This window comes from Arvicanthis niloticus, chromosome 15 (assembly GCF_011762505.2).
Source record: "Arvicanthis niloticus isolate mArvNil1 chromosome 15, mArvNil1.pat.X, whole genome shotgun sequence".
NCBI lineage: Eukaryota > Metazoa > Chordata > Mammalia > Rodentia > Muridae > Arvicanthis > Arvicanthis niloticus.
Window position 1 is genome coordinate 49,481 of NC_047672.1, and position 22,423 is coordinate 71,903.

At 41.0% G+C, this 22,423-nt stretch overlaps 1 protein-coding gene across 3 annotated transcripts in view; it reads right to left on the bottom strand.

The window, feature by feature from the left end:
- Window positions 1-22,423, bottom strand: part of LOC143434488 (zinc finger protein 431-like) — a 63,741-nt gene that overhangs the window by 33,504 nt on the left and 7,814 nt on the right. The window contains exons 2-4 of one of the 3 annotated variants that reach the window (XM_076913222.1): window positions 21,757-21,883; window positions 21,498-21,558; window positions 16,909-20,357 (exon numbers count right to left, since the gene is read on the bottom strand). In XM_076913222.1, coding sequence (XP_076769337.1) covers window positions 20,162-20,357; window positions 21,498-21,558; window positions 21,757-21,883 — 384 coding nt within the window. In that variant the 3' untranslated portion in view covers window positions 16,909-20,161. Of the gene's footprint in view, window positions 1-16,908; window positions 20,358-21,493; window positions 21,559-21,756; window positions 21,884-22,423 lie in introns of those variants that run through there. The other 2 variants (XM_076913221.1, XM_076913223.1) reach the window with 2 other exon arrangements.

The window sequence follows — 22,423 nt, forward strand, 5'->3', positions numbered from 1 at the left end:
ACCCCAACACCAGCACCAGCACCACCACCACCACCAACAACAACAACAAAATACAATGCCGGGGGCCAACCCCCTCGCCCCCAGCTTGGGGGTGAGAGAAGGGGAGAGAGAGAGATGCAGCTGCTTCTTCTTTCTTCTCCTCCTCCCACCATCCGGTTCTTCTCCGAGGCAGCCCCTATGCTACTGTAGCTGACCTGCAGTCAGCATCCTGGCCCTAAGACCAGCAAGGAGTTAAGTAAATAGCCCTGTGCTATCCTAAAAAACTTCTTCTGAGGATAATGGGACTGCAGGCTAGGGTGATTAACACCTGTAACCTAACAGCAGAGGATTAGGTAACATGGCCTTTGTTCTATCTCAGCAGGAACTGCTGGGCTCTAACTTGCAGGAAGAAAAGACACTTTAGAAAAGTTACTATACAGTTTATTAAGTATAAAAAGTATCCTATGAAAGCTATCTGAGGGAAAATGTGGAAAGGTCCTGAGTGGGAAAGAAGAAAAGATTCTAACAAAGTAAAAAACCTAAGGGAGAAAAATTCTAGGCAGGGGGAAAGGAAAGGGCGATGGGGTCCTAACTAACTGACTAGTCTAACTCACCATTCTAAGACACCATTCTAACTGCTTATTCTAACTTCCTATTCTAACTGACTGTCATCTCTTTGTCCTCAGAACTTATACATCTTTCAGAGTACATGGTCACATGTTACAAGGTTCATCACAAGTTCACACCAAATTTCAAGTCATAAATTGAAATAGAAGTTTACAACACAGAATGTTTACATGAATACCCATTAGGAGTAATTATCTAACTAGACGTTCATCACCTGTCTAGCTCTACAGGTTCGCAGAAAGTTTGAAACTATAACTTAAGAAATTAGTGAAGTTTTGTATAGATAAACCCAGGCAATATTTTCTCTTCTGTCCTGGTACCTATAATAAATTTTGGATTCCCTCTAGTAACCTAGGCTAATTGTTTTATGACCTCGTGGAATGTGCTCTGGGCAGGAGAAGGTCCAGTTACTATCTCTCTTGGGGCAATTAACTGATAACACTCAGGAGACTGGCAGAGTTCTCATTGCAGTTTGACTATGCCCAAGGGACTTAATAGCAGTCCTGATATAAAAGAGCTTAATAATCACTGATATAATTTTAGGAATTCTTATAGGATCATCATTAAGACTTAAGAAGTCATCTATTTGTCTGTATAGTATCACTACAAGACAGTACATCTTCGTGGATCTGCAGAGATCTGCTACAAAGGGGTGTGCTATTGCTTAGTGATAGTTGTATATGTTTAATAATAATAATAATGGGAAAAGCATATTAATAGCAGGAATCTTTCCTAAAATCACGTCCACCACAGCCTTGCTAATGGGGCACACTCGTCGCAGATTATATAATAATCCGAGGCAAGAATTTCAGGATGATCATCTGCTCATTATTAGCTTGTCCCATTATGGCTCCCGACAATACAAGGAGTAACAATCACCATTCATTGACGCTCTCAGTATCAATGACCACAGTTCCCCAATAAAAAGACAAAGGCTCCCCTTCCTGTCTGGGCCAGAGCACTGAGCAGATCTTGGGTGGCAGCTCTGCCCCCAACCTCCAAGAACCCAGAGGAAGCAGGGATCCCAGGTGTTGGGAGCCGCAGTGATTCGCCATTCCAAGATGGCACGGACATCCTGTCCTCCCACTTGTAAACAACTGACTGCGCAGGTGCAAAAGGCAAAAGGCGCACCAAAGTCACTGCCCATCCCAGGGCATAATATGGGGTGATGAGTGAACAGCCAATCAGAAGTGAACATGCCACTCTAGGGTATATATAGCAGTGCCTTTCCCGGGCTTGGGGTCTTTTCTGCTTTTGCTGTTACAAGAAGTAAAGCCTCGTCTGTAGTGATTCCCGATTACTGCCTCCGTGTCCTTTTTCGTGGGCGAAGGGGACACAAAAGAGGTGCATGCAACATCTGGTGCCGAGAACCCGGGAATTTCAAGGCACCGCGGAAGACCCCCCAAGTTTTGGGGCGGGTTAAAAAACTACAGGATTTGAGGTACATCTCTGGAAGGTATGCTTGGGGTGGAAGCCTTCATTGTGAGCGAATATTCACCCACTGCCACCGCTGCAGTAGTTGGCCTCTTGCTCGTGTTGTTTTCACTTCTAGCCTACTTGTGTTGTGAGGATCCAGCCCGAAGCACAGCTAGTAGGGCAAGTCAAGAGGTTTCAAAAGAGGTTCGCTCCAGGCTATCAGAACCAGAGCGTGTTAGCCGGCATCAGGCCAAAGAGCTTGGAAAGGAGAAGCAGGCAAGAAATCCTGGACAACAGAGGCAGGCCAAGGAGCCTGGTCATAGGAAAGAGTATTCAAGAGGAATAGGGGCCACTGCAGGGCCTATTAAGGTTAAGGAACCTTCACCGGCTGGTGAAGAGAGACTGGAGTTTGGGGGGAGCCCCCTGTACCCCATTAAGGAGCCTGCTTCCATAAACCTTAGCAGCTCCGAGGAAGACCTAATGCAAGGAGAGGAAGAGAGCCTGGGGCAGGAAGCAGCCGCCTATACAAAGGGTAGCCGTTCTGGGATAAGAATAAGAAAGACCTTGAATCCCTCTGCCCAGTCCTTGCCTCCAGCTTATGCCCCGGGCAGTGCCTCTAATTCATTTCTCAGCCCAGGAGATTGAAGGCAGCTACAGCTTGCATTTCCGGTCTTTGAAGCGGCAGAAGGCGTCTGTGTTCATGCCCCAGTAGAGTATAGGCAGATCAAAGAATTAGCTGAGGCAGTACGTGCATATGGAATTGGGGCTAATTTTACTATATCCCAAGTGGAGAGATTAAGTACAGCTGCTATGACACCAGGAGACTGGAGGACACAGTGAAGGCGGTACTTAACAATATGGGCCAATACCTAGAGTGGAAGGCCTTGTGGCATGAGGCACTGCAAGCACAAGCCAGGATTAATGCAAATACTGAGGGACAACAATTATGGACTTTTGACATGCTGGTGGGAGTTGGCGTACACGCGAACGACCAGACCACTCATCCCGGGCAGGTCTACACACAGATAGCATCAGCTCCAATAAAGGCATGGAAGTCTCTCCCTAGGAAGGAAGGCAGTAACCTTTATTTGTCCAAGATAATTCAGACATCTAATGAGTCTTTTTCTGACTTTGTGGCTCGCATGACTGAGGCAGCTGACAGAATCTTTGGGGAACCAGAGCAAGCAATGCCATTAATTGAACAGATGAGCTTTGAAAATGCCACAGCTGAATGCCGTGCAGCCATTGCTCCTCGGAGAGCCAAAGGGATACAAGACTGGTTAAGAGTCTGCCGTGGCTTGGGAGGTCCCCTTACTAATGCAGGACTCACAGTGGCTAATCTAGAAATGGCTGCAGTGCTCCTTAAGGGTCAGAATCGTGGAAAATTCCCTTCAAAACATATGGCCCGATGCTTTGCCTGTGGGAAGGCGGGACATATGAAGAAAGAGTGCCCAAATAATCATATACCATCAAAGCTGTGCACTAGGTGTGGAAAGGGCTATCATCTGGCTCAGGATTGCCGCTCTATTAGAGATATAAGAGGTCAGATCCTCCCTCCAAATCCCTCAGCCATTAAGGAAGAACATTTTTCAAAAAACGGATATACGGGCCCAAGATCCCAGGGCCCCAAAAGATATGGGACACTCCTGAATACTCAGGGGACTCTTTTTGCTGCAGAGCCACAAGGGGTTCCACAGGAGTGGACCTCCGCTCCACCTCCCGAGTCTTACTAATGCCACACATGGGGGTGCAGCCGATCCTGGTTGATTATAGAGGCCCTCTGCCAGAGAGAAGTATCGGCCTTATTTTAGGCCGCTCCTCTCTTACTTTAAAAGGACTCGTGGTACACCCCGGTGTAATAGATCAGGATTATACCGGAGAACTTCAAGTTCTCTGTTCTAGCCCACAAGGTGTATTCTCCATCTCCCCTGGGGACAGGATTGCTCAATTGGTTGTTCTTCCAAGCTTACATGATTGTTTTCCATCCACCGAGAAGCTTAGAGGTGCTCAAGGGCTTGGTTCCTCAGGAACTGACTTCGCTCATCTGGTGGTTGACTTTAAAATTAGACCCACCTTACAGTTAGCAATAGAGGGGAAGAACTTTACTGGAATTCTGGACTCAGGAGCGGATAAAAGTATTATTTCTTCTAATTGGTGGCCTAAGGCATGGCCTGTAAAAAGATAGTCCCACTCCCTACAAGGATTGGGATATGAGGCCAGTCCTGCAGTCAGTTCTCACTCGTTGACTTGGCAGGCACCAGAGGGTCAAACAGGAAGTTTTATACCTTATGTGCTTCCTCTCCCTGTCAATCTCTGGGGAAGAGATATTTTACAAGGCCTAGGGCTAGTTCTGACTAGTGAATACTCCCCACAAGCTATAAACATTATGAAGAGCATGGGATTTAAAGAAGGGAAAGGTCTTGGCAGGAATGAACAAGGAAGGTTAGATCCTGTCTCACAAGAATCAAACACAGGAAGACAAGGCCTGGGTTTTTCCTAGTTGCCACTGAGGGTTCTATGCCCATACCCTGGCTCACAGAGGAGGCCGTGTGGGTTCCTCAGTGGCCCCTATCCTCTGAAAAATTGGAAGCTGCTACAAAACTAATTAAAGAACAAGTGCAGCTCGGTCATTTAGAACCTTCTACCTCTCCCTGGAATACACCCATATTTGTCATTAAAAAGAAATCCGGAAAGTGGAGGCTTTTACATGATTTAAGAGCCATCAATGCACAGATGCGACTATTTGGCTCTGTGCAACGAGGCTTGCCTTTACTCTCTGCCTTGCCTAAGCAATGGAAAATTATAATTATAGATATTAAAGATTGTTTTTTCTCTATTCCTTTGTGTCCACAAGATAGACCAAGATTTGCATTTACACTACCTACTATTAATCATTTTGAACCTGATAAAAGATATCAGTGGAAAGTTCTGCCTCAGGGCATGGCCAACAGCCCCACTATATGTCAGCTGTATGTACAAATGGCCCTCAAGCCAATTAAGAAACAATTTCCCTCTCTGCTGCTGGCCCATTACACAGATGACATTATTATGTGTCATAAAGATTTAATTACTTTACAGACCTCATACCCCTTATTATTAAACACCTTGGAACAGTGGGGTCTACATGTTGCTACTAAGAAAGTTCAATTTTCAGAAATTGGCTCCTTTTTAGGGACAGTTATCTATCCAGAAAAGATAATTACTCAGAAATTGGAGATTTGTAGAGACCATTTACATACTTTGAATGATTTTCAGAAATTATTAGGTGATATAAATAGGTTAAGACCATTTTTAAAAATTCCCTCGGCCGAGCTGAAACCTTTATTTGATATTTTGTAAGGGGATGCTCATATTTCTTCACCGAGGGCCTTAACACCAGCTGCGAGCCGTGTTCTGCAAGTAGTAGAAAATGCTTTACAAGATGCCCAGTTGAAACGCATAGATGAAACCAAAACCTTTGACTTATGTGTTTTTAAAACTAGACACTTACCAACTGCTGTATTATGGCAGGAGGGGCCCTTGTTATGGGTTCATCCCAATGCTTCTCCCGCAAAGATTATTGAAAGGTATCCAGATGCAGTTGCTCAACTTGCCCTTCGTGGACTAAAAGCAGCCATTACTCATTTTGGAAGGGAGCCTAAGGTTTTGATAGTGCCTTATACTGCCCATCAAGTCCAAATATTAACGGCGACCTCTGATGTTTGGGCAGTGCTGGTTACTTCCTTCAATGGTCAAATAGATAATCATTATCCTAAGCATCCCATCTTACAATTTGCCTTAACTCAAGCTATCATATTTCCACATATTGTGTCTCAGGAGCCACTCCCAGATGGAATGGTAGTTTATACGGATAGTTCAAAAACAGGAGTGGGTGCCTATGTGGTTAATGATAAGGTTACATCCAAACAATATCATGAAACCTCACCTCAAATTGTGGAATGCTTAGTGGTGTCAGAGGTTCTGGAAATTTTTTCAGGTCCCTTAAATATTGTTTCAGATTCCTTCTATGTGGTTAATGCAGTAAAAGCATTAGAAGTTGCTGGGTTAATTAAGACATCTAGCAGACTTGTAGAAGTTTTTCAAAAGATTCAGCTTACCCTGGCTAAGGGAAGATCCCCTGTCTTTATAACTCATATTAGGGCTCACTCAAGCTTACCGGGACCTATGTCCTGTGGAAATGACCTGGCAGATTGAGCCACAAAGTTGATTGTAATTGCCCTTTCGCCAAAATTGGATTTGGCTAAAGCCTTTCACAAAAGGTTTCATGTGACAGCTGAGACATTACGATGTCGATTTAACATCTCTAGAAGGGAGGCCAGAGATATCGTGACTCAATGCCAAAACTGCTGTCAATTCCTACCTGTTCCCCATACAGGAATTAACCCTCGGGGAATCAGGCCATTACAGATCTGGCAAATGGATGTTACTCACATCCCATCCTTTGGCAAATTACAATATTTGCATGTCTCTATTGATACCTGTTCTGGAGTTATGTTCGCCTCTCCATTGACCGGAGAAAAGGCGGCCCATGTTATTCAACATTGCCTCGAGGCTTGGAGTGCCTGGGGAAAGCCTAAAATCCTTAAAACTGACAATGGACCAGCCTACACTTCTCAAAAATTTCAACAATTTTGTCACCATATGGAGGTGACACACCTGACGGGTCTTCCTTACAACCCTCAGGGACAGGGCATCATTGAGCGTGCTCATCGTACCCTTAAAACTTATTTGATAAAACAAAAAGGAGAAGTTGAGGAAGCTCTGCCCACAGTGCCACGAGCTACTGTTTCTCTGCCACTTTTTACCCTCAACTTTTTGAATTTGGACAGTCAGGGCAATACAGCGGCTGATCGCCATTGCCTGGAACCAACTAGGCCAAAAGAAATGATAAAATGGAAAGATGTTTTAACTGGTCAATGGAAAGGCGGTTTGTGTTTTTCCACAGGAAGAAGACAATCCATTTTGGCTGCCAGAATGACTGACGCGGCGACTCATGGTTCCTGAAAATGACCCCCCCCCCCCGAAGGATTCATCTGCAGACGCTCTCAGTTCGCATTTGGACTCTCCTAAATCAGGTTTCAAGGAAGTGGACTAGGGAGCTGGACCAGATGCAGTAGCAATTGCAGATCCGGATTTCGAGCCTTGATGGAACTCGAGTGGACCCTGTTACCCCTGGCAATTTTACTTCTTGGCCTACCTCCGCCTTTTCCTTCTTTCTTTCTCTCTTTCTTAAAGGGTGGGAATAGCCCTGCTTGGTGCAGCCCTATGTTGTGGATTAGTGTTCATGATGGTTGGTCTGTAAGCTCAGAGCCCAACAAAAACGTGACAAGGTCGCTATTGCCCAAGCACTAGTAGTCTTGGAGCAAGCATCTCCCCCTGAAATTTGGCTATCTAGGCCAAGAAAGTAGCTGATGACTGAGACCCTCAGTCGATGCACCCCAAGGGTTCAGCCCATTGCACTGGGTCAATGAGAGGTCTAAGTCCAGCCAGCCCTTGCCTGAATAACTGGTACCTGAATATTTAGAGGTGTTTGCGAGTGGGTACTCGACAGAGAATGTTCCACGAGTGTGGATAGATTTCCCGAAAGTATACCTGATTGCACAAAGGTTTGATGCCAAGAAACCTCCCCTGGTGGCGCCCCAGGGTGGAGGCTCCCTTTCCTCGTCAAAAGGCATCGAGATGGGTATGGGAAGTAAACCCATTACAATATCTCATTTTGCACAGGGGATCAGGCCTCTGCTTTTCCTCACTGAGTTGGTGCCACACTTGATAGGCAATAGGTTGTTCCATCTTAAATATATAGATAGGGGGAGATGTTGGGAGCCGCAGTGATTCGCCATTCCAAGATGGTGTGGACATCCTGTCCTCCCACTTGTAAACAACTGACTGCGCAGGTGCAAAAGGCAAAAGGTGCGCCAAAGTCACTGCCCATCCCGGGGCATAATATGGGGTGATGAGTGAACAGCCAATCAGAAGTGAACATGCCACTCTAGGGTATATATAGCAGTGCCTTTCCCGGGCTTGGGGTCTTTTCTGCTTTTGCTGTTACAAGAAGTAAAGCCTCATCTGTAGTGATACCCGATTACTGCCTCCGTGTCCTTTTTCGAGGGCGAAGGGGACACAAAAGAGGTGCGCGCAACACCCAGGTGCTCTAACTCAGGCAGTATCTTAGGTAAGCAGACAGCAGGGCCCGCCCTAAACAGGGAGTAACTGGGACCCACAAGGACCCAGGAAGCCACTCCCGGCCTGGAACACTGGTCCCTTCCTGTCTGGGCCAGAGCACTGAGCAGATCTTGGGTGGCAGCTCTGCCCCCAACCTCCAAGAACCCAAAGGAAGCAGGGATCCCAGGTGCTCTAACTCAGGCAGTATCTTAGGTAAGCAGACAGCAGGGCCCACCCTAAACAGGGAGTAACTGGGAACCAAAAGGACCCAGGAAGTCACTCCCGGCCTGGAACACTGGTCCCTTCCTGTCTGGGCCAGAGCACTGAGCAGATCTTGGGTGGCAGCTCTGCCCCCAACCTCCAAGAACCCAGAGGAAGCAGGGATCCCAGGCGCTCGAACTTGGACAGTGTCTTAGAAACTAGTTCTCTGATCTGAGGCCTGGATCAGACCTCTGCCAGGTCTGCTGTTGTGTGGACCCCAGATTCCACTTGAGACATACTGGAAAGTCCACTCAACACAGAGCCACCGAGGAACAACTGAACTCAGAGCATCAGACAACATATCCTGAGATATTCTAGAGGAGACACTGCACCCAGAACAGCAGACACCTAGCTGGACTACTACCTTGGAGGCACCATATCCTGAGGCATCATAGAGGTACCACTGTAATCAGTGCAGCTGGAAAAGATCACAGAGACATCTGGACCCTAGGAGATCAGACACAAGCTAGATAACTGGAAAGACAGGCTTCAGTCAGAGACAGCAAGTACAGGCAGCACTAGAGTTAACCAGATGGCAAAAGGCAAGAGCAAGAACATAAGCAACAGAAACCAAAGTTACATGGCATCATCAGAAACCAGCTCCCCCATCAGAGCAAGCCCCGAACACCCCATCACACCAGAAAAGCAGGAATCAGAATTAAAATCACTTCTCATGATGATGATAGAGGGCTTTAAGAAAGACATAAATAACACTCTCAAAGAACTTAAGGAGAGCACTGGTAGACAGATAGAAACCCTTAAAGAGGAAACACAAAAATCCCTTAAGGAATTGCAAAAAAATGCAACCAAACGGGAAAAGGAATTAAACAGAACCATGCAGGATCTAAAAATGGAAGTAGAAACAATAAAGAAATCACAAAGGGACAACACCATGGAGATAGAAAACCTAAAAAAAAGATCAGGAGTCATAGACAGAAGTATCACCAACAGAATACAAGAGATGGAAGAGAGAATCTCATGTGCAGAAGATACCATGAAAAACATTGACACAACTGTCAAAGAAAATGCAAAATACAAAAAGCTACTAACCCAAAATATACAAGAAATCCAAGACACAATGAGAAGGCCAAACCTAAGGATAATAGGTATAGATGAGGGGGAAGACACCCAACTTAAAGGACCAGTAAATATCCTCAACAAAATTATAGAGGAAAACTTCCCTAACCTAAAGAAAGAGATGTCCATAAATATACAAGAAGCCTACAGAACTCCAAATAGTTTAGACCAGAAAAGAAATACTTCCCGCCATATAATAGTCAAAACATCAAATATACAAAACAAAGAAAAAAATACTAAAAGCAGTAAGGGAAAAAGGCAAAGTAACATATAAAGGCAGACCTATAAGAATTACACCAGACTTCTCACCAGAGACCATAAAAGCCAGAAGATCCTGGACTGATATCATACAGACCCTAAGAGAACACAAATGCCAGCCCAGACTACTATACCCAGCAAAACTCTCAATCATTATTGATGGAGAAACCAAAATATTCCATGACAAATCCAAATTTACACAGTATGTCAACACAAATCCAGCACTTCAAAGAATAATTGGTGGAAAACTCCAACACAAGGAGGGAAACTACAACCTAGAAAAAGCAAGAAAGTAATCTTCCAAAAACCTCAAAAGAAGATAGTTACACAAACATATCTCCACGGATGTTAGCCCAAAAGCTTGGATTAGCGAAGACTCAACCCACAGACCACATGAAGCTCATGAAGAAGGAAGACCAAGAGGGGATGCCTCAGTTCTACTTAGAACGAGAAACAAAAATGCTCAAGGGAGCAAATAGGGAAACAAACATGGAACAGAAACTGAAGGAGGGGCCATCAGGAGACCATTCCACCTGGGTATTCACCCCATGTACAGCCACCTAAGCTAAACACTGTTGTGGATGGCTGGAAGTGCATAATGTGAGGAACATGATATAGCTGTCTCCTTAGAGGTCTGCCAAAGACTAACACACTCAGAGGACGATGCTCACAGTTAACCACTGATATGATCAGGGGTTTCCCAATGGAGAACTTAGTGAGAGGACTGAAGGAGCAGAAAGGGTTAGTGACCCCAGGTGGAAAGCAACAATATCAAACAACCAGAGCCCCCCCAGGGTCTAAACCACCAGCCTGGGAACACATAGGGAGGGACCCAAGACTCCAGAGGTATATGTAGGGGAGGATGGCCTTGTCGGACATAGGTGGGAGAAGAGTTTCTTGGTCCCATAAAAAAAATGAACACACGGGGGGTGGGGAATGTGAGGGCGGGGAGGGGATAGTGAGGGGGGTAGGTGCGGTCACTGCCTCATAGAAGCATGAGGAGGGGGATGGGATAGGAGGTTTCTGGATGGTCGGAGGAAGAAGGGTAAGGGGATAAAATCTGAAACGTAAATACTACAACCAATTTTAACAAGCGGAAAAAAAAAGTCAGAACCAACATCTTTAAAAAAAAAAGTCAGCCCCCTGGGGGTGGGAAATTTTTTTTTTTCTTGATACTAAAACTTGTTCTGAGAATTGTATATTGCAGAATACACAGCCTTGGTGTATCTACTCATCAAGCATACTGAGCAGACCTGCCCAAACCTCCGATGTCCTGGAATCCCATCTGGATTCAGTGAAGACACAGCATCAGAGGCTTATCAACTTACTCTTCCCCCCCACCCCTCTTCTAATATCTCAACGCCCTTAATCAGCTTGAAGAAGTTAAAGAAGAGTCAGTGCCCCTATTCCCTGAGCTTGGGGACTAATGTGGTTAATAATGGTCTGTCTTTCTAGGGAAAAGTAGTGGTTTTGTTGGAACAGGGGGGATTAGCTAGGACTTATTGCATAGCCACAACCTATTGGTATAAATCTGTATAATTATTATCAAGATGAAGTTATAATTTCTTAAATGGTACAAAATTTACTTTGATCTCAAATGTAAGGTTTTCATTGGTATGAGCCTCTTATTAATATAAAAATGAGATGAATATTGCATTGTGCCTGTATAACACATTTAGGAATACGAGGCCTAGACCCAGCCCTTTTTTTTAACTTTTTTAACTGATTTGGGACGGTTAACCTATGAGTTAAGGGACTATAGCAAATTCATGGTTTTGAGTTTATTGTTAGGGTGTTTTCCATATTTTATTTAGAAATAGCTGAGAGGAGTGAACAGACAACAGTCCAGGTTACCTTACATGGATAGTTGGTTTTCAAAACATCAGAAGTCCATAGAACTGACGCTACAAATATTTATATATTAATGTTCATTTTGATTAGAGACCTGTCTGCTCCTGACAGCTTCCTGTCATGGATTCTAAGAAGAAATTGAGCATCCTTGGAGATACTCCAGTTGTGCGGTGACAGCCATTAGGCAAGAATTGCCTCTCTCCATCTACAGACAAATTACTGTCCAGAAAAGGACACACATGCAGAATAGTCGACTGATTATATCTTCCTAGACAGAGTAATCAGCCCTTAATAATCCTGCATCACTAAGGTCTGTCAGATGATTCTGGGCCAGAAGGCTGAAGATTTGATGCTCCAACGTTCGGTAGTATAGGGGCTTTTCAGGTGTTCAGAGGTCTCTATAAATTGGCTAAGTTTTAGAAGCTATGCTTAGTGCTTCCCATAACTTCAGTTAACTCAGTCATTCTGGATTTCTGATGGGGTTGAAAACCTATAGTCTCATAACCAATCCTGGCTATTTACTTTGAGAGAAAAGATCTGAGTAGATGGTTTTCAGCTGACATTCATTCTAAAGCCAAAAAGCCAGGATCAAAAGTGTTTTAGTTAGAAGACATGACAGAGGTTCTGGTTAGTTAACAGAATGATGGACTGGGTATTAGGACTATCTTATATCTCACTGGTACAATTAGGAATAAGTATGCTCTAATTGTATTTTGAGAGAAAAGTTCTACTTTAACAGGAAGAGTGATATGTAGGAGGAGCTAAGTGGGAAGGAGTACTGAGAGGAAGAGATGGAACAAGAAGAGAAGATGAAGAAGAGGAGAAGCTAGGTGATGAGAGAGAGAGAAAGAGAGAGGGGGCATGGAGGCAGATGTTCACATGTCTCCACCAGTCAAAGATAGTTTTTATATCTAGGTTGGGTATTGGGTTACGCTTCTAATTGAGCATTACCAAACTTATAAATCCTTTGATTAACATTTTTAAAAAATCGTATAAAAACAAAAAGGAAAGGGGGGGCATGGGACAGGGGTGTTCTAGGGTGGGGAAATGGGGAAAGGGGATGGCATCTTAAATGTAAATAAAGTATAAAATAAAATAAAACAAAACAAAAAACCAAACCAAACAAACAAACAAACAAAAAGACAAAGGCTATCAGAATAGATGCTAATAAATATCTAACTTCAGTTGCATAGAAGAAATACAGCTTAACATCAAGAATAAGCATTAATTCAAGTTAAATGGATGTAAAAAGATATTCCAAGTAGATGGACCAAAGGAGCAAGCTGGTGTAGTCATTTTAAAATATAGCAAAAATAAATTTTAAGCAAAATTAATCAAAAGAATTGGAGAAAAACCCTACAAATTTCTTAAAGGAAAAAAATCACCAAAAAATGACATTTCAAGTTTTAACATCTATGCCTTAAACACGTGGTCACCAACCTTCGTAAAATAAAGTGTTTTAAAGCTAAAATCACATAATAACACTCATTCATTTATATTCCAAGATTTCAATACCCCATTCTCACCAGTGGACAAATTCTCCAGACCAAAAACAAAACAAAAACAAATAAACAACACAACCAAAAAAAAAAAAAAACAACAACAACAACACAAAACCAGAAAAATATTCCAGCTAACTGACAACATGAATATGAGTCCAGCTCATATTCATACTTAGAGAACATTCTACTGAAATATAGGAGAATATGCCTTCTGCTCAGCATATCATGAAACTTACTTGTAAACTGAACACATATTCAGACACACTTCCAACCGCAATACATACAAGAAAATTGAAATAACACCATGGCTGGGCGGTGGTGGTGCATGCCTTTAGTCCCAGCACTTGGGAGGCAGAGGCAGGCAGATTTCTGAGTTTGAGGCCAGCCTGGTCTACAGAGTGAGTTCCAAGACAGCCAGGACTACACAGAGAAACCCTGTCTTGAAAAAAGAAAAAAAGAAAAAGAAATAACACCATGAATCCTATCAGACCACCATGGATTACAGTTGGATAGCAACAAAACCAGAGAGAACACAAAGCTTACAAACTCATGGAAGCTGAACACCTCACTATGAATGAAAAATAGCTTAAGATAAACACAGATGAAGACATTAGAGACTTTCTAGAATTCAATACAAATGAATATGAAACATGCACAATTTTACAGAATACAAAAAACATGAAACTGGTTCTAAGATGAAGGTTCATAGCACAAAATCCCTACATGAAAAATTTGGAGAGCTCTCATACTGGCAATTCAACAGCATGCTTTAAATTCTAGAACAGAAACAAGTGAGCAATGAAAAAAAAGAATTAAACATCAGCAAATTATCAAGTTGGGGGCTGAAATCAACAAAATAGAAAGAGAAAAATGCAAAGAATTAATGAAACATAGAGTTGCTCCTTTGAGCCTTTTATTAGATAAGATAGTCAAACCCTTATTAAAAGATGGAGAATATCCAAATTAATAAAATCTAAAATGAAAATGGGGACAAAAATAATAGACAATGAAGAAATCTAAAGAATGGTAATGACATAGTTTTAAAAAGCCTCAACTCCCTCTAACTGGAATTACTAAAAATAATGGAAAATTTCCTCAATACCTTCCTCTTACCAAAGTTAAGTCAAACTAAGAGAAACAACTCAAACTGCCTAAACATCTAGAAAAAGAGAAGTCATTACAAGTCTGCCACTAAAAGAGAACCCAGGGCCATGAATTTTAGGGTAGAATCCTAACAGACTTTCAAAGAGGAGTTCATGAGAATACTCAAAGTATTCAACAATATAGAAAAAGAAGAAACTTTAGCCAATTTGTTTTGTGAACCCATGGTTACTCAAATATCCAGTCAATATAAAGACTCAGTAACAAATGAGAATTATACACCATTTTTCCTTAAAACCAAATATGTAAAAATATTTAATAAAACAGAAAAAATAAAATAAAATAGAAACCATGTCAAAAGATCATTCACCATGATCAATGAGGTAGGCTTCATTCAAGAGGTGCAGGGATGGTTCAACATAATGTGATTAAAGTGTAAGAAAAAAAGTTGTAATCTCCTAGATGATGAAAAATTCTCTGACAATATTTAATCCCACTATATGATAGAGTTCTTGGAGTGATTAAGGATACAAGGAACATACCTAAACTTAATAATGTCGCTTTACTGCAAACCTATAGCCGACATTAAATTATGAAGAGAAATTCTAATTAATTCCACTAATTCACAAAGAAGAGAAGGTGATACATTCCATATCTATTCAAAATACTATCTAAAATTTTAATGTTAACTAGTCCTATATTGAAATTACAATTTAATGTTAACTAGTCCTTTACTGCAATTTACAATTTAATGTTAACTAGTCCTATATTGCAATTTACAATTTAATACTAACTAGCCCTGTATGGCAATTTACAGTTTAATGTTAACTAGTCCTATATTCCAAGTCCTATATTGCAATTTACAATTTAATGTTAAATAAGTTAACATTAAATTTTAAATTTAAGGAGGAAGTAAAATTATCTTTATCTGCAGATGATACAATAGTAAGCACAAGTGAACTAAAACTTCCCAAAGGCAATTCCCAGAGCTGGTAAACACTTTCAGCAAAGTTGCTGGATACACAATTAACTAAAAAAGAAAAAGAAAAACCAGTGGCCTTTGTATGTACAAATGAGTTTACCAGTGTAAACAAAATAGAGAGAAATCGTAAAGTTTGAAATGATGGTTGACGTTTGTCAATTTTTTTTTTCTACATAATGAATAACCTTGAGTAACTCAATGTGTGTTGGGTAAGATCATACAAATTATTTGTAGTCACAGATTACTTTTGATATTATTCAAGGTGCTCAAAGACTATTGTAATATACAAAGACTTTAATAGATTGATTACTTACTAAAGAGTTTAGTCTTCTATAAAGATATCAGAAACTACGAGACTTTAACACATTGACTATGTTTATGGGGTTTCTCTGCATTATGATTTTTTTCTCATAGTTTCTAGGATGACTGCCACATGCATAGGCTTTACACCTTGCTTATTCATAGCATTTCTCCAGGATGTATTCTTTTATGTTTATTGATAATTGTGTTGTGAAATCTCATTGATTACACTTGTAAGATATATCTTCAATATATGTTCTGCTATGTATTCAAGGTGATATCTAATATTTGGAAGAAACAAAAGAAACTTGCCCTAAGGACTGCCTTTTTGTTATCAACCTCCACTTAATCATGAACTAAGTTCAAGTCCCAGGTCATAGGGGACCTGTGTACTTAACAATATCTGACCAGCTTTCATCACTCATGTTTTCTTACCTAAAACATAACAACTTTTCCTAACCATGATTTCTGTTATTCATGTTTTATTCCTCAAAATATAATGCATGTTCCTAACCACAAAAGAACAAATGGCTGTGATAGTTTTGACCATACAACCTACATTCTGTATCATTTGACATAAAGTAACAACAGAAAAAAACGTGATTGTGAAAAAAATGTAACTGTAACTTGGCACAGGACTTGGTTTTGACTTTTGGAAGCTATATAACTTTCTGGTTCAGGGTGAGGCTGAGGCTGGGGTATTGCAGTTAAGCTTCTGAGTATAATTTTGTGGCTCGGATTTATCAGTAGTGACTTGATTACAATAAATTCTTATCATTTGCCTTGTCCTGTGGTTCAGTTGTGTTGGATTTCAGTGGACCCCATAATGTAAAGGCTTTAGCACATTTAGTGATGTAACCACTGTCCAGAATGAATAGTTTCATAACGATGAAGACTACAGAGGTGTGCAAAGGCTTCATTATACTAAACATGTCCATTAGGACTCTGTGGGTGTGTCCTGAGTTACAGAGGGCTTAAGGGTTTAAGACTCAGGCAAGTCCTGAGACACAGGGGGACATGCTTAAAACTCAGTGGGCATGTCCTGAGACACAGGGTGCATGTTTAGCACTCAGGAGGCAAGTCCAGAGTCACAGGGGGCATGCTTAAGACTCAGGGGCATGTCCTGAGTCACAGAGGGCATGTTTAAGACTGAGGGGGTGTGTCCTGAGTCACAGGGGCATGCTTAAGACTCAGGGGGCATGTTTAAGACTCAGGAGGCGTGTCCTGGGTCACAGAGGCATGCTTAAACTCTAGCACATATTCTTTCATGATAATGAAGACTAGAGAATTGTGCAAAAGCTTGACCATATTAAATACACTCACAGGGTTTCCGTCTTAGTGTTTCCATTGCTATGAAGAGAAATCATGAACAAGGCAACTTTTATAAAAGCAACAGCTTTATTGGGACTGCCTTACAGTTTCAAAGATTTAGTCCTTTTTCATCATAGCAGAAAGCATGGCAGGCATGCAAGAAAACATGATGCTGGCGAAGAAGCTGAGAGTTTTGCTTCTTGATCCAAAGGGAGATAGGAAGAGACTGTCTGCCAGGGAGCTAATAGGAGGGCCCATTCTACACTGGGTGGAACTTCAAAGCCCACCCACATAGTGATGCACTTCCTCCAAGGCCACATCTCATAATAACTTCCTCCCACTCCCTGAGGCAAGCATATTTATACTACGTCATTCTACTGCCTGCCCCCATATGATTGTGCAAACACATGAGTGTATGGAGACCATATTTAAAAATAGCATAATACAAAATATGTGAGGTTCAAATTAAAAAGTCTGCATCATCTATAGAAGTCTCATAAATGTTAAAAGTCCAATGTTCAAAGTCTCTTCTGAGATAATTTCAATCATGTAACTGTAATCCCCTATACTTTCAAAAACAAATAGCACATCATATCCATCCAAATTCACAGGATATAGGTCACCATTTCTAATCACCATTGTGAGGAAATACTGGGCCAAAAAAAGACCAAAAGCCAGCAAGGAAATCTCCAAACTCTGCATCTGCATGTCTGATGTCAAAGCATTCTTCAGATCTCCAACTCCTTCCTGCCTTGCTCACTGCAGCACATTTCTTTCTCTTTGGCTGATTTTATTTCCTGAAAGTATTTTTCCTGAGAAGGTATCCCACAGCTCTGGATCCTAAAACTCTTGGGGTCTCCAAAGTAACTTCAAAATTACAGCTTCTTGTTCCAGTATCTGGGATCCACAGATGATCTTCTGTGCTCCTCAAAACAACCTGGGTCTGTCTCCAGCTCTTCCCTCTGTAGTACACTAGGTTCTGCTTGACTCCACTCAACTGCTGCTGCTGTTCTTTCTGCTCATCCCATGGGACTGACATTTTCAATATATTGGGTTCTTCTGTGACAAACAGTCTTGACTGCGTTCCTCTCATGCTCGCTTCATGGTGCCTGCCAAGCCTCAGCTGCACTGCATGAAACATTCATGCCTTAAAACCAGTGCCACCTGGGTGAGTCTTGCATAGGACTGAGTCAAGCTGCACCACAAGGGACAACCTTGGCTACCTCTGAAATACAACTTTTTTTCTCCTCTCAGAAAACACCAGAAGATTTCACTTCCATGGTGTTGATTTCTTCTTCATCTCCACTAATTTTTTTAACTACAGCCAAGCAGCATCAATTGTCTCAGTTGTCTCTTCTATTCTTCCCTCTAAAGCCAGAGCCACATAAACAAAGCTGCTGAGTTCCTTTGCTGGCTAGGGCTGGAACATGGCCCCTTCTATTACATCATCAACAGGTTTCTATTTTTCAACAACTTCACTGCCTAAGCTCAGCTGTCCTTGAACTTGCTCTGTAGATTAACCTTGACTCAGATACACCTGGCTCTGTCTTCTGAATGCTGGGTAATATTTGTGTAACACTTTGCCCACACCTAAACTTTTCCTTACTTAAAACGTGTTCTGTACCAGGAAGACTTGAATCAGAGATCTGCTTGATGTTCATCTCCTGGGATTTAAAGAATATACCTCCATGCCTGTACTTAAGTATTTTATTTTAGATCTTAAAATGATAACCCAGAATAGTAATCACAATCTATCAATTCTCAACTTCACACATACTGGTAACTCTTGTGTCCACATGAAAACAACAACTAGGTGATACTAATGCCTAACACGATACAGTTCTCCTTCATACAACTTCACATCCATAAGTTTAGGTGGATGGAATCTTGCACTAATGTCATCATTCCTTTAATACCATTTAATATCATTGATCACAGAATTTAGCTTCATTCAACTTCCTGGTTAGGTTTTTCTCTTTTGTCCTAACATTTTATATTTTTTTCCTTATAAGATTACTATGCTTGCTCAAAACAATCATCATGAGACTAAACATAGGTCAAAGGCTTTGCTGGCTTCACTAAGACTTCCTTTGTCAATGCAATGAACATCAACCTCTTTACCTATCTTCAAGGACACTCTACAGACAAGGGCAAAAGGCAGCAACATTCTTCAGCAAAACATCATAAAAACTATATAGAAAGTTCAAATCACCCTCAGTACATATGTGTTTCATATTCCTACTAGGATGGCCCATTAAGTTCCACTTAATGCATATACAAAACCAAAGTCTAAAAATCCACATTGCTCCATAAAACAAAACAAAACAAAACAAAACAAAAACCATGGTCAGGCCTATCATAGCAATGCTTAAGTCGGGGGTAGCAACTTCTGTCTTAGAATTTCTGTTGCTAAGAAGAGACATTGTAACCAAGGCAACTGTGTTAAAGGCAAATATTTATTTATTTATTTATTTTGTTTTTTTCAGGACAGGGTTTCTCTGTATAGCCCTGGCTGTCCTGGAACTCACTCTGTAGACCAGGCTGGCCTTGAACTCAGAAATCTGCCTGCCTCTGCCTCCCAAGTGCTGGGACTAAAGGTGTGTGCCACCACTGCCTGGCAAAGGCAAATATTTAATTGGGTCTGGCTTAAACTTTCAAACGTTTAGTCCACTGCCATCATAGCAGGAAGAATGTCAGCATGCAGGCAGCCATGATGCTGGAGAAGGAGCTGAGAGTTCTGCATCCTCATGTGAAGGCATCCAGGAAGAGACTGTCTTCCAGCCAAGTGGTAGGAGGGTCTGTTTTGTACTGGCCTGAGCTCCAAAGACCACCATCATAGTAATTCAATTCCTTCAAAAAGGTAACATCTACTCCCACAAGGCACATCTCTTAATATTGCCACTTTTTAGGGTCAAAAATATTTAAATCACCACAGTTTATTTTTACTATAAATTCTTTCATGCTTTTAAAAATGATTAGAATATGCAGAGGATTTATCATGTTGATTACTTTCAGATGGTTTCTCTCTCATATGTGTTCATTTCTGTATTCAGAAACCACTGTGGCACATAAACAATTTCCCAACTTTAGTACAATCAAAAGCTTTCTGCGAAGTATGTGTTCTTTAATGTCTTTGGAGACTACAGAGATGCACAGGCTTTACCATGTTCATTACATCTGTAAGGTTTCTCTAAAGCATATGTTCCTTTAAGTGTTTGGAGAGTGCAAAGGCTTTGTCACATTGACTACATTTATAAGGTTTCAATCTGCACATTTTCTTTTGTGTATTCAGAGATGACTGTGTCCTGGATAGGCTTTACCTCATTCATGACATTTAGTTTCTATCCAGTGCTCTATTATGATATTGGAGACCACTCTGATGTGAAAAGGCTTTACCACATTGATTACATTCATGAGGTTTCTCTCCAGTATGTGTTCTTTTATGTTTTTGGAGACTACTGTGACATGAAAAGGCTTTACCACAGTGATTACATTCATGAGGTTTCTCTCCAGTATGACTTCTTTCATGCCTGCAACAATAATGGGCACATGTGAAAGCTTTAACACATTCATTAGCCTGATGAATCATTTTATTAATATGAATAAATTTTACAGTTGGTCTAATAATAAAGAACACTCAGATCTTAAGGTTTTATCACTTTGATGTTCATGATTGTACTTGCTCACTATCGATTGCTTTACCTCATTGAAAATGCCTGTGATGGTAAGAGCATCTATTACATGGCTCACATTTCATAGCCTCCTTTTTTATATGAGATTTCTATATGATGTATTTCACATGTCTGAAGAAATACAAAACAACCCAGAGCATTAAAACACTGATTGCATTCTTAGTTTTTCCTGTAGTGTGAATCAAACCACAGGAGCACTGTGAACCAGGATGAACAGAAGAATTTCCAAACTTCTAGTACTTATAGAGATTTTCTGCAGTGTGACATTGGGGATGTTCCCAGTGAAGTCAGAAAACCAATTAACTGCAAACACCTATCAAATTCAGAAAGTCTACCAAAGGCAGAATACTACATATCTTCTCATTGTTTTGAAATAGATAGAGGTAAGTTGTTCCTTTTAATATCCCTATGTTCACATGGTTTCATCCATTCTGACAATTGATACACCCATTAAAAAGCAGAACAAATGAAAGGTTTCCACATTGAATTCACACACATTGACTTTTTGTTCATTGCAGACATGATTAATGTTTCTCCACGACAACATTCTTGACTCTCATAAACTGACCTCATAATAAACTTATAAATTTCACTACAAGAATATGAGTATCACCAACTTTATCATGGAGTATTTGCTTATTAGAAGGTTATGGATACATGTTTATCACTATTTAATGTGTAACATCTAATATTATAAGAATATACAAATTGGTAGTTCCACAACATAGCTCTAATGGAGATACAAATCACATAAAGGAATCTCTTAAGGCATTGTTTCCTTCTCTTCTTTCTTACAGAAATGTTTTGCAAACACAAATCAGAAAACTGACAGCAAAGTACACAGTTTTGGGAGGATATTATAATTATAGCTACAATAAAATGAATGATATTTTACATACTTGCTTTCTTTTAGAGGTTCCAGATCATATTAAAATTTTCTCACAGGCATATTTGTATCAGCTTAAACATTAAAATTACCTTTCATGACTTCTAGAAGTTTGACATTGTTCTTCAATATGATGGTCTTCCAAATTATAGCCTAAAACACGGTACCAGAAAATAAATGATATGGTATTGGAATTAGGCAAAATTCAAGTTACTCTGAATTTTCACAGCAATGAACCTAATTTATTCAACTCAATATTACTTGTTCTCTATTGAAATAAGAGATGATCATCATTATCCAAGAAACCTTTTTCCCTTATTTTGAAAAGCAAAAGAAAATTCACAGTCTTACCTATAGCAGTGAGGTTCCAGTAGGTCTCAAGCATCACATCTTTGTAGAGATTTTTCTGGGAAGGATCCAGCAAATTCCACTTTTCCACAGAGAAGTTCATATGCACACCATCATGAGTCACTGCTTCCTAAAATATCACATATATGTGTACAACACAAAGCCTGATACTGACATCACTACAAAGTAAATGTATGCTTCCTAGACAATGTAATCATATAATTCAGGTGATTCCTCCACTTATTTGCTGGCACACGAATTATAATCACCATGTCAGTTTAGAAGGAACTTGAAATATAAGGTTCATCTGTGTCACTTCTGAATCCTTTGAATAGGATGTAGCCTTGCAACACAAATGGCAATTGAGAGAGATATGCAGGGGGAAACAGATCAACTGTACTGAGCACACATCTGAAAAGCTGTATGAATAATTACTAACTACAAAAGTGATGAGCAAGCTGCATATATTTGCTCATGTCTTTAATCGCAGTGGTACAGGCAGGTGTATGTCATTGAGCTGGATGCCAGCACAGTCTATGCAATGAGTTTCAGGACAGCAAAAGTTACATGTTAAGAACCTCACCCTGGCCGGGCGGTGGTGGTACACGCCTTTAATCCCAGTACTTGGGAGGCAGAGACAGGTGGATTTCTGAGTTCAAGGCCAGCCTGG